The sequence below is a fragment of the Salmo salar genome, chromosome 13, assembly GCF_965601325.2.
Source record: "Salmo salar chromosome 13, fSalSal1, whole genome shotgun sequence".
NCBI lineage: Eukaryota > Metazoa > Chordata > Actinopteri > Salmoniformes > Salmonidae > Salmo > Salmo salar.
In genome coordinates, this window is record NC_138303.1 from 97003488 (window position 1) to 97017891 (window position 14404).

The 14404-nt window shown below is 46.9% G+C and overlaps 1 protein-coding gene across 2 annotated transcripts in view; it reads right to left on the minus strand.

The window, feature by feature from the left end:
• Positions 1–2476: 2476 nt before the first annotated feature.
• tnksa (tankyrase, TRF1-interacting ankyrin-related ADP-ribose polymerase a) overlaps positions 2477–14404 on the minus strand; it is a 155026-nt gene continuing 143098 nt past the window's right edge. For both annotated transcript variants that reach the window (XM_045692441.2, XM_045692440.2), the window contains 11 exons: positions 13911–14020; positions 11329–11517; positions 10071–10323; positions 9791–9870; positions 5707–5827; positions 5299–5396; positions 5076–5150; positions 4822–4927; positions 4492–4678; positions 4095–4251; positions 2477–3629 (listed from right to left, as the gene is read on the minus strand). In XM_045692441.2, coding sequence (XP_045548397.2) covers positions 3543–3629; positions 4095–4251; positions 4492–4678; positions 4822–4927; positions 5076–5150; positions 5299–5396; positions 5707–5827; positions 9791–9870; positions 10071–10323; positions 11329–11517; positions 13911–14020 — 1463 coding nt within the window. In that variant the 3' untranslated portion in view covers positions 2477–3542. The remainder of the gene's footprint in view (positions 3630–4094; positions 4252–4491; positions 4679–4821; positions 4928–5075; positions 5151–5298; positions 5397–5706; positions 5828–9790; positions 9871–10070; positions 10324–11328; positions 11518–13910; positions 14021–14404) is intronic.

Sequence of the window (14404 nt, forward strand, 5' to 3'; positions counted from 1 at the left end):
GCAGAGTACCACACCAGCAAGATGCAGATAGAGCCCAGCTAGTGAGGAGACAGTGTCCTCCAATACAGACTACAGGATGTGGCATTCAAACCAGCCATTGCTTCTTCTACTGCTTCAAACTGTTATTTCCCAGAGGATGATTGACAAAACCAGTAGGAAGTAAGAAAAGTTATTGTTTACTTCTCAAAGAGGACACAGAGCAGAGGGATGAATTTGGAAGTGACTGAGAAAGAGATCAGGAAAAACAGCTACAAAAATCCCTTTCATCCCCACCCAAAAAACAAACAAATAATTGACAGTACTAATACAGCCCACTCTTCATCCGTTAACAACATGGTGAGCTTTACAAAGGCATCGTCTGCTACACACTGTACAATACTGGACATCGTTTTTTCAATACATTTTCAAATAACTTAAACATCTTTCCCGTTTAAAAGTGCAAATCCATTAAAAGATGAGTTTGACTGGATGGGAAAAGGTAATGAAAAGTCAGATGTTCAGTGTTTTCTTGTGCAAAGTAATGTTCTAATAATAATAGTAATGTCTCATAGCTTGCTTTACTTTCTCACATAACTCAATTTCTGTCCCAATCTGAAACCTTTGAGGATTTCCCATAAATTCCAGTAACAGAGAGGGAACCCCTAATGGTCCCAGAGAGGAAACCCCTAATGGTCCCAGAGAGGAAACCCCTAATGATCCCAGAGAGGAAACCCCTAATGGTCCCAGAGAGGAAACCCCTAATGATCCCAGAGAGGGAACCCCTAATGGTCCCAGAGAGGAAACCCCTAATGGTCCCAGAGAGGGAACCCCTAATGGTCCCAGAGAGGAAACCCCTAATGGTCCCAGAGAGGGAACCCCTAATGATCCCAGAGAGGGAACCCCTAATGGTCCCAGAGAGGAAACCCCTAATGGTCCCAGAGAGGGAACCCCTAATGTTCCCAGAGAGGAAACCCCTAATGTTCCCAGAGAGGAAACCCCTAATGGTCCCAGAGAGGAAACCCCTAATGTTCCCAGAGAGGAAACCCCTAATGGTCCCAGAGAGGAAACCCCTAATGGTCCCAGAGAGGGAACCCCTAATGGTCCCAGAGAGGGAACCACTAATGGTCCCAGAGAGGGAACCCCTAATGGTCCCAGAGAGGGAACCCCTAATGGTCCCAGAGAGGGAACCCCTAATGGTCCCAGAGAGGGAACCCCTAATGGTCCCAGAGAGGAAACCCCTAATGGTCCCAGAGAGGGAACCCCTAATGGTACCAGAGAGGAAACCCCTAATGGTCCCAGAGAGGAAACCCCTAATGGTCCCAGAGAGGGAACCCCTAATGGTCCCAGAGAGGGAACCCCTAATGGTCCCAGAGAGGGAACCCCTAATGGTCCCAGAGAGGAAACCCCTAATGGTCCCAGAGAGGAAACCCCTAATGGCCCCAGAGAGGGAACCCCTAATGGTCCCAGAGAGGGAACCCCTAATGGTCCCAGAGAGGAAACCCCTAATGGTCCCAGAGAGGGAACCCCTAATGGTCCCAGAGAGGGAACCCCTAATGGTCCCAGAGAGGGAACCCCTAATGGTCCCAGAGAGGGAACCCCTAATGGTCCCAGAGAGGGAACCCCTAATGGTCCCAGAGAGGGAACCCCTAATGATCCCAGAGAGGAAACCCCTAATGGTCCCAGAGAGGAAACCCCTAATGGTCCCAGAGAGGAAACCCCTAATGGTCCCAGAGAGGAAACCCCTAATGGTCCCAGAGAGGGAACCCCTAATGGTCCCAGAGAGGGAACCCCTAATGGTCCCAGAGAGGGAACCCCTAATGGTCCCAGAGAGGGAACCCCTAATGGTCCCAGAGAGGAAACCCCTAATGGTCCCAGAGAGGGAACCCCTAATGGTCCCAGAGAGGGAACCCCTAATGATCCCAGAGAGGAAACCCCTAATGATCCCAGAGAGGAAACCCCTAATGGTCCCAGAGAGGGAACCCCTAATGGTCCCAGAGAGGGAACCCCTAATGGTCCCAGAGAGGAAACCCCTAATGGTCCCAGAGAGGGAACCCCTAATGGTCCCAGAGAGGGAACCCCTAATGATCCCAGAGAGGAAACCCCTAATGGTCCCAGAGAGGGAACCCCTAATGGTCCCAGAGAGGAAACCCCTAATGATCCCAGAGAGGGAACCCCTAATGGTCCCAGAGAGGAAACCCCTAATGGTCCCAGAGAGGAAACCCCTAATGGTCCCAGAGAGGGAACCCCTAATGTTCCCAGAGAGGAAACCCCTAATGATCCCAGAGAGGAAACCCCTAATGGTCCCAGAGAGGGAACCCCTAATGGTCCCAGAGAGGGAACCCCTAATGGTCCCAGAGAGGAAACCCCTAATGGTCCCAGAGAGGGAACCCCTAATGGTCCCAGAGAGGAAACCCCTAATGGTCCCAGAGAGGGAACCCCTAATGTTCCCAGAGAGGGAACCCCTAATGTTCCCAGAGAGGGAACCCCTAATGTTCCCAGAGAGGAAACCCCTAATGGTCCCAGAGAGGAAACCCCTAATGGTCCCAGAGAGGGAACCCCTAATGGTCCCAGAGAGGGATATCTTATATCATCTCGACTTAAAAAAACAAAGGGGTCAAAAACCTCCAGGTCTGGTCCCCATTGTGACATGGTCCCATTATACATCATCTTTTAAAACAAAGTCAAAACAATAAAGTAAAACAATCATGGAAATATCACAATAAAATAATACAGAACTAATAGGATAAATGAAGTGTAATGTTTGATGAGCTAAAAAAAGTATATTTGTGTGCTGGAACGGAAAGGGAGAGGTTATTGGTTGTTTTCAGTCACGCATGATCTGGGTCTGGGGTTTGTGTACCGTAGCTTCCCTTGCCAGGCTTGATGAAGAAACAGGGCTGGGAGTGAGGCTGGTATACTGCATACCAGTACATCCACCCTGATCTCTACCTACATATCCATCTGAGGGATAGGTACAGTAGAGGAGTCTCAGCCATGCTTCACTGGGGAAGCTATCACTCAGGTAAAGGCAGACTGGCAAGAGTCCTTATCTCTGAGCCTTACCGCTAACCAATGAGCTTTGAGTCCCTTATTTCTAACCTTAACCACTAACCAATGAGCTTTGAGTCCCCATCTCTAACCTAACCTGAACTTTATCTGCTTGGTTCTCTCTATTTGGCTGTAACCAGTGACAACAATCACCAGGGGCAACCATGAGCGAGAGACCCGGGAGCATGAGCTCTAGACAGGCGACAACATTAGACAATTCCCAGTGAAGGCAACATTTTCAAGTAAACACAAGAAGGACGAGGGAAAAAATAAAAACAAAACATTTGGGAAAATAAATGGTGGTGGTTGTGAGGAACTGGTCCTTTATAGTGAGTGAAATAGAACAGAATACTAGTGGAGGAAAGACATCTTTCCAGGGGCGTAGAGTTCATTTAAGGGGCTGAGGTTCATCCCGGCTCAGCCCAGAATGTGTGAAGTGGTGTTTTGGGTAACAGTCTCTGTGATTCGTTCTCTCCCAGCAAAGGTGGGTGTGTGTTAGTCTGGTTGAGTCTGGACTAGGTCTTCTGTTCTGCTCCGGCTGTGGGGGAGGGTGTGCTCTCTGGTTTCAGGATCTGATACGTGATGAGGTACTCTGGGTACGCCTGAGGAATACAGTGGGACAGGATAGACAAGTCATTGTCATGGGTCTGTTTGTGCGCGTCTGCAGGCTTCCCATCCGAAACAGCTTGGAACAGTTTGTGCATATATTATGACGACATTTTGAGACGTTTTTGTTTGTTTTGGTCTTGAGGCAAGCCGAAGTCTACGCCCCTTCGTCAGTGATTGGTCAACAGTATGGATTCTTCAATGAAGTATTTGTCATTCCACGACAGACTAATCAATTTCACCCACATTCTTTCACTTGAGAAATACTGCACCATCGTAGTTAAATGTAAAATTGCATGAATTAGATCTCCTCGACAAAAACAACAATTAATGACAGACTTCTTGAGTTATTTTAGATTCATTCTGACTATTCTATTCTACAGCGTCTCAATATGGACAAACAGTTGTATTGCTGGCTAAGCGCCAGCTGAACTGAAGCATGCTGGGGCCTTTAGACTGACCTGTTCTCCTCTGTAGATTACATACTCTGCGTACGCCAGTCCGTTGACGCTGGGCCGACCGATTACTGAGTGGTGTCCAGGGGGGGCGTGGGCCATCTTCATGGCACTGAACTGGAGGAAGGACTTGCCCAGGGTCACTCTGCAAAACAACATTTGCCTGCAACACACAGCAACCCAACACACACCTGTAATAAACAACCTAGTAACACACATCAGAATACTACACGCAACTTGAATTCATTCATAACACACACATCAGAACACCACATACAACGGCTTGCAATACACAACGTCACCACACGGATTATAACACCAGCATACACACAACAGCCTCTGCCTGCAATACACAGACTAGACATCACACATATTATTTATGAACGTCTGGAGTGAATCTGACCTGTGGCAGACGTAGCAGGAACGGTCTTTGTGAGTGGGGCAGCCCGTGCCCCCTCCTATACCGTACACGTACTGGTTGCTCTTGGAGGAGTTCTCTGCAAAATAGATGCCCGCTCCGAACATGCCTCCGATGTAGGCATGCCGCTCGTCAAATCCCTTATGGATGATAGCGTTGATGAATGGAGAACCTGACAGAGGAGAGGAAGAGAAGGGGAGGAAAGAGAAGAGGAAAATCGATGTCAAAATCAACTCTCATTCAGCATAGACGTTATAACAGAGAACCCACTGTGTTTCTTCACCAGAATTGACTGCAGAGGTACTGGTATCTTACCGTGGAAGAGCATGCGTTCGTTGTGATGGTTGTGGTTTTCATCAGCGATCTCTTTCTGTCTGTGTGAGTACCTCTCCCTCAACTTCTTATTCACCACTTTCTGGATCTACAGACAGACAGACCACACAGTCAGACTCACACACAGCTACAGAGACAACAGAATGACATACATACTAAAATCTTTCACAGAGCGGTGTTTATTGAGGACAAAAAAGGGATTTTGGGAGGTTCCTGTCCAGGTGCCTATGACTCACCTTTAGGATGTTGTACCTGCTGAAGACCCCACCTGCGTTGCCCCCGTCCCGGTGCTCTCGGATCGTACTTTGCAACTGCAAGCAGATAAACACAGATAGGGTCAGAAAGGGGAAAGTACTGCACAGGGCACCTACATCAGTCTGAAGACAAAGATCTACTGGCCCCATCAGTGGATCAACATTGTTTCCATTGTAGAAACAGATCATGATGTAGAGTACATACTTCCTCTTCTACAGACTGGAACTCCTTATCGTCCGTGGCCAGGTCTATGAGCACCGTGCCCTGACTGGCACAGTGGAACGTCAGGTACGGATTAGCACCTGGAGCAGAGGGACAATAACACAATAACAACAAATGAGAAACCACGGCAACAGCGCTAACAGGCGATGTTCTATAAGTAGGAGGTTGTGCTGAGAGACATCCGGTATGAGTTAGCAGCAGTGTCATCTGTTGTTTCATAAGCGGTTAAACAGTCCTCCTGAAAAACATTCAAATCTTTTCAATAAGCCAGTGTGGCCAATAAGGCAGTTTTATAAGAAGGTGCTTAAATATGAAATCAATAAGGAATAAGATGAATGGAATATGGATGTGATCTAGCAGGCAGAATCTTGGCTGAGCTCTGGCTCTGACCTTGCTGTCCTCCCAGGAGTCTCTCCACGCCTTTGACGAGTTTGTGGCGGTGACCGTAGGCGTTGATCCCAATCTCCTTCAGCTCCTCGTGGCCCATATCAGCCAGGACATCCAGCGAAATCTACATGGAAACAGAGCACATTCAGCCAACCAGAGCAGGGGCAGAGGACAGCCTGCTCTAAACACAGCCAATCAGATTGGTGGAGGAGTCGGACTGTCCAAGCACATCCATTCATAATATCATAAGAACCAAGGGACACTAACAGTGCAGAGAACAGCAAGTCACCATCTACTGCTAATGTGACATTTGGAATGACAAATCAGAACACTTCCATTAAAATGTCTATTTTGGATTTATTTTTCAATTTAATTTCTCTCTCATCTCTAATTAAAGTGTAGTCGCTGGTAAGGTTGCACATTTTGGGGAATATTCTGAGATGGAAACTTTCCGAGGGAATTAATGGGAATATATGGGAATTAACGGGAATATATTGGAATTAACGGAAATATATGCAAACGAATATTAATACCATTTAAAGTTCGATGTTTTTTGCATTGGATATATTTACCATATCATATGGAGACAGAAACATAAACATTTTACCTTATCATAAGTAGACATACTTGCAAATGACAAAATCCTTCCAATATACATTTTAAAAACAATTTAGTTACGAATTGAACTATAATTAAACTCTTCACATGGGATGATTTCACTGAATAACAAAAGAAAGGGAATATTGAATGATCCCCAATGATCCATCGCATCTCCCAAAAACATACATCTGTAAAATGATAGTCTAGAAACTAAAGCTTTGGTTGTCTTCCTCTCAGGCTTCCATGTCTTCTCCCTGGACCTCATTGTCCACCTCTTGAACATCAGACTCTGAGGCCTCATCTTCACTCTCACTTTCCAACCTTGTTGAGGGTGGCTCATTGTCAGGCTCAAAAAGCCTCAAATTTGCTCGGATGTCCACCAATTTTTCAACCCTTGTATTGGTCAGCCTGTTGTGTGCTTTGGTGTGCGTGTTCCCAAAGAAGGACCAGTTGCGCTCTGACACGGCTGATGTTGGTGGGATTTTGAGGATGATGGAGGCAACAGAGCCTCAGATCCACAAAGTCCCTTCCACCAGGTGGCTGATGAGATATGTTGGCACGACTGCCATATTGCATCTCCATCCCAAAGCCCTTGCTTGGAAGTGTACTTCGCCAGACACGGTAGTGATGACACCATAGGCCTTGTTGATCTCTGCACCAGACAGGATGCTCTTGCCAGCATACTTGGGGTCCAACATGTAAGCTGAGGCGTGTATAGGCTTCAGGCAGAAGTCTTCATGCTTTTTGATGTATTTCAGAACTGTAGTCTCCTCTGCTTGGAGCAACAGTGAAGTGGGCAGGGCAGTACTGATTTGTTCTCTTACATCTGCAAGCAGAGTCTGAACATCAGACAGGATGGCATTGTCTCCCTTAATCCGTGAAATTGCTACTGCTATAGGTTTCAGGAGTTTCAGGCTGCTTACCACGCTCTCCCAAAATACATCATCCAGGAGGATCCTCTTGATGGGGCTGTCCATATCGGCAGACTGTGATATTTCTTGGAGACTCCTTCCCCTCCAGGCGACTGTCAAACATGATGACAACACCATGTAGATGTAGTTAATTATTCCTTGCCCAAGAACATTCGACCACTCATCAGAGATGATTGCAATAGTCTGCTTTCTCTATGATTTGCTTGACCTTTACTTGAAATCTTCATCCAGCAAATTAGTAGATAATGCATGTCTGGTTGGAGGGGTGTATGCTGGGCGAAGAAAATTCAGAAATCTCTTCCAATACACATTGCATGTCAGCATCAGAGGTGAACCAGTTGCATACACAGCTCGAGCAAGACATTCATCAGTATTTCTCTGACTATGTTCCTCCATTGAGTGAACAAATTTCTGATTCCAGGAGGACCATGAGCTGTTGCTATCGATAAGGTGTCTGATTCATCATTTTCACCTCGAATAGAAGTAGTGGGACTTTTGTCAGGTTGCTCGTTGTGAGTGCTGAGGGAACGTTATGCACTTGGCCAGTTGATTCTGCATCTTTGTTGCATTCTTCACATATGATTTGGCACAGTATTTGCAAATGTACACAGCTTTTCCTTCTCCATTAGTTGCAGTGAAATGTCTCCACACATCAGATAGTGCCCGTGGCATTTTCCTGTAAAGATTAGAAAATATTTGTAAAAAAAATAAAATACAATTCCATGTACAGATAAATAGTTAAGCAGTTAGATTAAACAACTCCTTTGTATGATGCATGTTTTAAAATTAAACATGCATGGAAACAGGTGAATTAACACTCAGTTAGCAGGCTCAAGCAAGCTAAAACCCACATGGTTGCAGAAACTAACTAGCAGAAATTGTTAAGTTAGAAATGATTTAAACACACTTTGTTGTAGGCTACTATTTACAGTTAACAAAAAATCATGTATGTCATATAACATATATTCACCCCACCCAGTATTGTAATCAAAACTTACCAGAAAGCATGTTGTCCTTGGCTCAGACAGTGTAGTAGTATGGGCTCAATAGCATCTCATTAGTGCGCAAGATCTTGAGAATCAGCTGTACATGTGCTGGAAGAATGCACTGTGCATGCAGAGGGTTGCAATTCCATTGAATTGGGGATAGTTTAACCAAAATATACCACAAGACCTAGAATTGCCTTGTGTATCCCACAAAAAAGGTTCACTGTTATAAGCTAACTTTTTTGATGAATTTAAGCAAAATTCCCCAAATTCCCGGCCTTAACATCCCATGGAAAATTTCCGGAAAAATTCTGGAAATTTACCGGAAAGTTTCCGACCCTTGTCGCTGGGCCCCTTCTTCTATCCCTTTTTGTAGCCTACCATGACCCATTGTACCAAGATATGAGTCAGGTTCAGAGCTCTCCCTGTCTCTCGGTCACCCTCAGTCATCCGGCCAGTTCAGTGAGTTGTTTAAAATCTCTCCACCCACTGAGGGGATAAACTTAGCATGTGGAGGAGAAGAAGATGGGGAGAAGAGAGGGATTTAAATGGGTGACTCGCTACTAAACTGCATGTTCACTGATCAACAACACTGGAGAATCCTTTTTCCCAGCAGCATACATCATCATCATCATCCAGCCCACACACAAACCTTCAGATATGGACAAATAAACAAACGCTCACACAATCGCATATAGAGAGTATAACGTTTAGACTGTATGTAGAGGCCGTGGTGTGAGTGTGGGGTGTGTTAGTGACTGTGTGTGGAGGACCCTTCATTTTTTTATTCACTGAGCAAATATCCCCTGAATTATCTCTCTCTCACAATCCCAAAGAGCCTCAAACTATTGACCCGGTCTAAACAATCAGAAAAAGAAACATGTCTGATTTTTTCCGCTCTCCAGACCTCCTCCCTCTGCTTCCTGCTGTAGGGATTCATCTGCTCATCTATGTGAAAATGACAGCCCTCTCCGACCCAGCATCCCTACCGTGTCCCCAGACTGATTTCACCTGGCATGGAACTCCACACACTCAACAACACACGCCGCTCTGCGTGGAACCCAACATTCCCCCTAAAACCAATCAGCAGTGGGATGAAGAGGTCAGCCTAAACTATCCTGCTGGAGAAAAGGAGATACAGGGCACTTGGAGCTGCTGCAGGTACATGTGGAGAGGGGAGGGAGGGAGGGAGGGAGCGAGGGAGCGAGGGAGGGAGGGAGGGAGGGAGGGAGGGAGGGAGGGAGGGAGGGAGGGAAAGGAAGAGCAGGCGATAGAGAGAAGAGTGGGGGTAGTCTACTCTACAGGATGAGGGTAATTTCAGTGTCTGACCATGCAGCATGGTAAAGTCTGAGATGATCTGTTTCTATGGATGAGGCAGGCAGTCAATACTACTGATTGACTGTGGAAAGCTCCAGTAAAAAGACCAGCTGCAGACAGAGAAACATGGATGACAGATTGAGAGTTGAGTTTTTTAGGTTTGTGGCGTGAGTGACAGAGGTATATGATTGGGCAACAGTAAACTTGAAAGTGATTGGCTCGTACAGGGACCACAAGGATACGTGCATTTACCTGTTCCCTCTGGAAGATGTCGCGCAGGTGCTCCAACCCCAAGCTCTTCAGGAACTGGCTGATGTTCATGTCTACGACAGCTGTTGAATGAAACACAAAACAGACAAGACTGCTTAAATACCATCAGACAAATCAGGCTAACTGTTTCTCATATGTATAAGAGTATGATGCGAGGTCATTTTAATCATTGTTGATGCCAAAGAAAAATGTCCATCCTTGGCTTGATAAAGTTGTATACTATTATAATATACTGTATATAAAAGTCGTAGGGGTTACGTACTCTCTCTGTCCTTCCTGTCGGAGCCGGTGGCTCCATCTGCAGGCCCAGTGGCTCCAGCCACAGTGAGCTCGCTGAGGGACCCGGCCAGGTTGTCTATGCTGCTGGCTGCAGACAAGCAGGAGGGCGTGGAGGCTGGAGAGATGACCGCTGTACTGACCACTGAGGCGCTGACCACCGTGGCCTGAGGCTTGAAGCAGCTGGGCAGGGCGTCCGGAGGCATGGCGTCTATCAGCAGCGCTCTGATGTCATCAGCCTGAGACCATGGAGACAAGAAACAGACACAATGTAATGAGGATTCTATAGTAAAGATAGTCATTGATTTACACAGTAAACAATATACAGGGCATTCGGAAAGTTTTCAGAACCCTTCACTCTTTCCACATTTTGTTACGTTACAGCCTTATTCCAAAATGGATGAAATACATTTTCTTCCTAAATCTACACACAATACCCCATAATGACAAAGCAAAAAGAGGTTTAAAAAAACCCCAAATACCTTATTTACATAAGTATTCAGACCCTTTGCTATGAGACTGGAAATTGAGCTCAGGTGCATCCTGTTTCCATTGATCATCCTTGAGATGTTTCTACAACTTGATTGGAGTCCACTTGTGGTAAATTCAATTGATTGGACATGATTTGGAAAGGCACACACCTGTCTATATAAGGTCCCACAGTTGACAGTGCATGTCAGAGAAAAAAACCAAGCCATGAGGTCAAAGGAAGTGTCCGTAAAACTCTGAGACACGATTGTGTCGAGGCACAGATCTGGGGAAGGGTACCAAAAAATGTCATCAGCATTGAAGGTCTCCAAGAACACAGTGGCCTCCATCATTCTTAAATGGAAGAAATTTGGAACCACCAAGACTCTTCCTAGAGCTGGCGGCCAGAGCTTCAGAGTTATTCTGTGGAGATGTATTGAGTAAAGGGTCTGAATACGTATGTTTTTGCTTTGTCATTATGGGGTACTGTGTGTAGATTGATGAATGTGTTTTTTAATACATTTTAGAATAAGGCTGTAATGTAATAAAAAGTGAAGGGGTTTGAATATTTTACGAATGCACTGTAGCTCATTAATCAGCAGGAAGGTCGTAATCGCCGAAGTTTTTGATAATCAGAACATGATTAAAATCAGTGAGGACCTCATAACAAGCTACGGTTGTGTATTACAGTATTACAAGGCAGAGTGAGGTCATTCCCTGAGGTAATTACAAATGTGTGTGTGTGCATCCGTGTATATCCATTTGTGTGTGTATACCGTAGCCAGGTCCAGTGGCGTCTGTCCCTCCTGGTTCTTCATGCTAGGGTCAGCTCCGTGGGCCAGTAGCAGAGCACACAGCTGGGTCCGGCCTTTCTGAGCCGCCTCGTGGAGCGGAGTGAAGGCCCACTTATCTGTAGCGTTCACACACGTGTTGTACTTGATCAGGAGAGCAGCTATATCCACATGCTGAGGGAGAAACAGGAACATGTTAGGCTAAATCTGAATGTATGAATGAAAAATGTGTCATTCAATGACCTAAAGAGTGAATCAGTTAAATCCATGACTCATCATATTCTTCTCTAACTGACAGAGAATTTACACATCTCTCCATATCAACCCTCCATATCAACCCTCCATATCAACCCTCCATCTGACAACTATAGTGCATTTTGTTTCTACAGAAAGCGTCAATGCGTTTTAAGATCGCAACAATGTAGTGATATGCTGTGCTCTGACTCACTCTCAGGAGTCACAACTCACTGAGCTAGCCAGCTGGACCTGGCCCACTCAGCCGGCTGGACCTGGCCCACTCAGCCGGCTGGCCAGACTGTCCTCTGTGCTCCGCACTCCTCCAACACACTATGTTGTAATGAGCCGAGCCCAATGACATTCATCACCACTCACAGTGACCCTACGGAATACAGAGGGTAAGGCTCAGTCAAGGTCAGCCAAGACCTCCCAGCTGACCCATGGGCCTTAAGAGCACACTCGCACACAGGCGGTCAAAGCAGCACATTGGCCGATACTTGGGCTGAAGCAGCAGCAAGAGGAGGAGGAGCAGGTTGCAGGAACCATGCCAAGGGGCAGCAGGTTGGGCGCTGGACTGTACCCAGGACTGTTATGTAAGCAGCAGCCTGCTCTGAGATTCCTGTTTGGGACTAATCATGTCCCCAGGGGCCACACACTACTGCTGGACTAAACAATGGCATAAACAAAACAAACAACGGCCATTCCTGCTGCTTATTAGCTTAACAAATGGCCCAGTTTCTCATCTGTGTTGTCTCAATGGTCAGAACTGTCCCTGAGATTGTGTTAATTTATGTTGGGAGAGGGTTTGGTTGGATTGGGAGAGAGTTTGGTTGGGGTTGGGAGAGAGTTTGGTTGGGTTGGGAGAGGGTTTGGTTGGGGTTGGGAGAGGGTTTGGTTGGGTTGGGAGAGGGTTTGGTTGGGTTGGGAGAGGGTTTGGTTGGGTTGGGAGAGGGTTGGGTTGGGAGAGGGTTTGGTTGGGTTGGGAGAGGGTTTGGTTGGGTTGGGAGAGGGTTTGGAGAGAATTTGGTTGGGTTGGGAGAGAGTCTGGTTGGGTTGGGAGAGGGTTTGGTTGGGTTGGGAGAGGGTTTGGTTGGGTTGGGAGAGAGTTTGGTTGGGTTGGGAGAGGGTTTGGTTGGGTTGGGAGAGGGTTTGGTTGGGTTGGGAGAGAGTTTGGTTGGGTTGGGAGAGGGTTTGGTTGGGTTGGGAGAGAGTTTGGTTGGGTTGGGAGAGAGTTTGGTTGGGTTGGGAGAGGGTTTGGTTGGGTTGGGAGAGGGTTTGGTTGGGTTGGGAGAGGGTTTGGGTGGGTTGGGAGAGGGTTTGGTTGGGTTGGGAGAGAGTTTGGTTGGGTTGGGAGAGAGTTTGGTTGGGTTGGGAGAGGGTTTGGTTGGGTTGGGAGAGAGTTTGGTTGGGTTGGGAGAGGGTTTGGTTGGGTTGGGAGAGGGTTTGGTTGGGTTGGGAGAGGGTTTGGTTGGGTTGGGAGAGAGTTTGGTTGGGTTGGGAGAGAGTTTGGTTGGGTTGGGAGAGAGTTTGGTTGGGTTGGGAGAGGGTTTGGTTGGGTTGGGAGAGAGTTTGGTTGGGTTGGGAGAGGGTTTGGTTGGGTTGGGAGAGAGTTTGGTTGGGTTGGGAGAGGGTTTGGTTGGGTTGGGAGAGGGTTTGGTTGGGTTGGGAGAGGGTTTGGTTGGGTTGGGAGAGAGTTTGGTTGGGTTGGGGAGAGGGTTTGGTTGGGTTGGGAGAGGGTTTGGTTGGGTTGGGAGAGGGTTTGGTTGGGTTGGGAGAGGGTTTGGTTGGGTTGGGAGAGGGTTTGGTTGGGTTGGGAGAGGGTTTGGTTGGGTTGGGAGAGGGTTTGGTTGGGTTGGGAGAGAGTTTGGTTGTGGCTTGAACAGTTACTTGGCCTATTTGATTTACTGTAGACTAGATAGTGTTTACTGTCAGTGTTGCTGTGCTCTGTCTCTCTCAACTCCTCTGTGACCACTCTCAGTATCATCTCCATATCAGCCAGTGTTTCCACTAAGTCTCCCTCACTAGGCGACGCCAGGGTTCCCTACGAAATGAATTATGAAACGTAGTGTTATATGAAAACTTTATGAGCCCCTTCAGCCTTGGAGGGACCTCTACATCACACCATTTACACACACGCCACAATGCCTCACACTCAGGAACACAACAAATTGTGTTTGTCATAAGGAGGAAGCACAGAGGCCATGTGGGGGAACAGGAGTAGAGAGGAGCTCTGATTGGCTCAGTAAACTATTCTGGCGTTAGAAATGATAAAGAAGTCAATACTTGTTGGGCTCTATGGGATGGAGAAGGGAGGGAGGTGAGTTACTCACCCCATAAGAGGCAGCGTTGTGGAGGGGGATGAGACCCCCCTTGTCTTGGGCATTGACATCAGCTCCATGCTCCAGCAGGTATTCTGCTACCTCCAGGTTATTGTAGCCAGCTGGTGGGGTGGGGGGGGACGCAAACACATAATGGGTTAATATGGACACAAATGTGCTCATATGTATTACCATGAAAACTGTGCAACATGGTGTCTTTAGTCCTCACATTCTTGCGTGGTACCTTGTGGCTCGTGTTCCATCTCAATCCCTCTCTGCCTCCTTCTCCCTCTTTTCTTTTCACTATTCTTTCAAGGTCTCAAACGAGCTCAGCTTCATAGCAGGAGTGACCCTATGCCACTGCAGCAATTTATTGTGTAAGAAATTGAGCAGAAAGATAAAAAAAATACAGTTCTGCCGTTGTGTGATGAGGGCTCTGGACAGTGAGCACACTGCTATTCTTCTCTGTTCTCCACCCTGAGCCCCGCTGCACCGCTCCTCTCTGC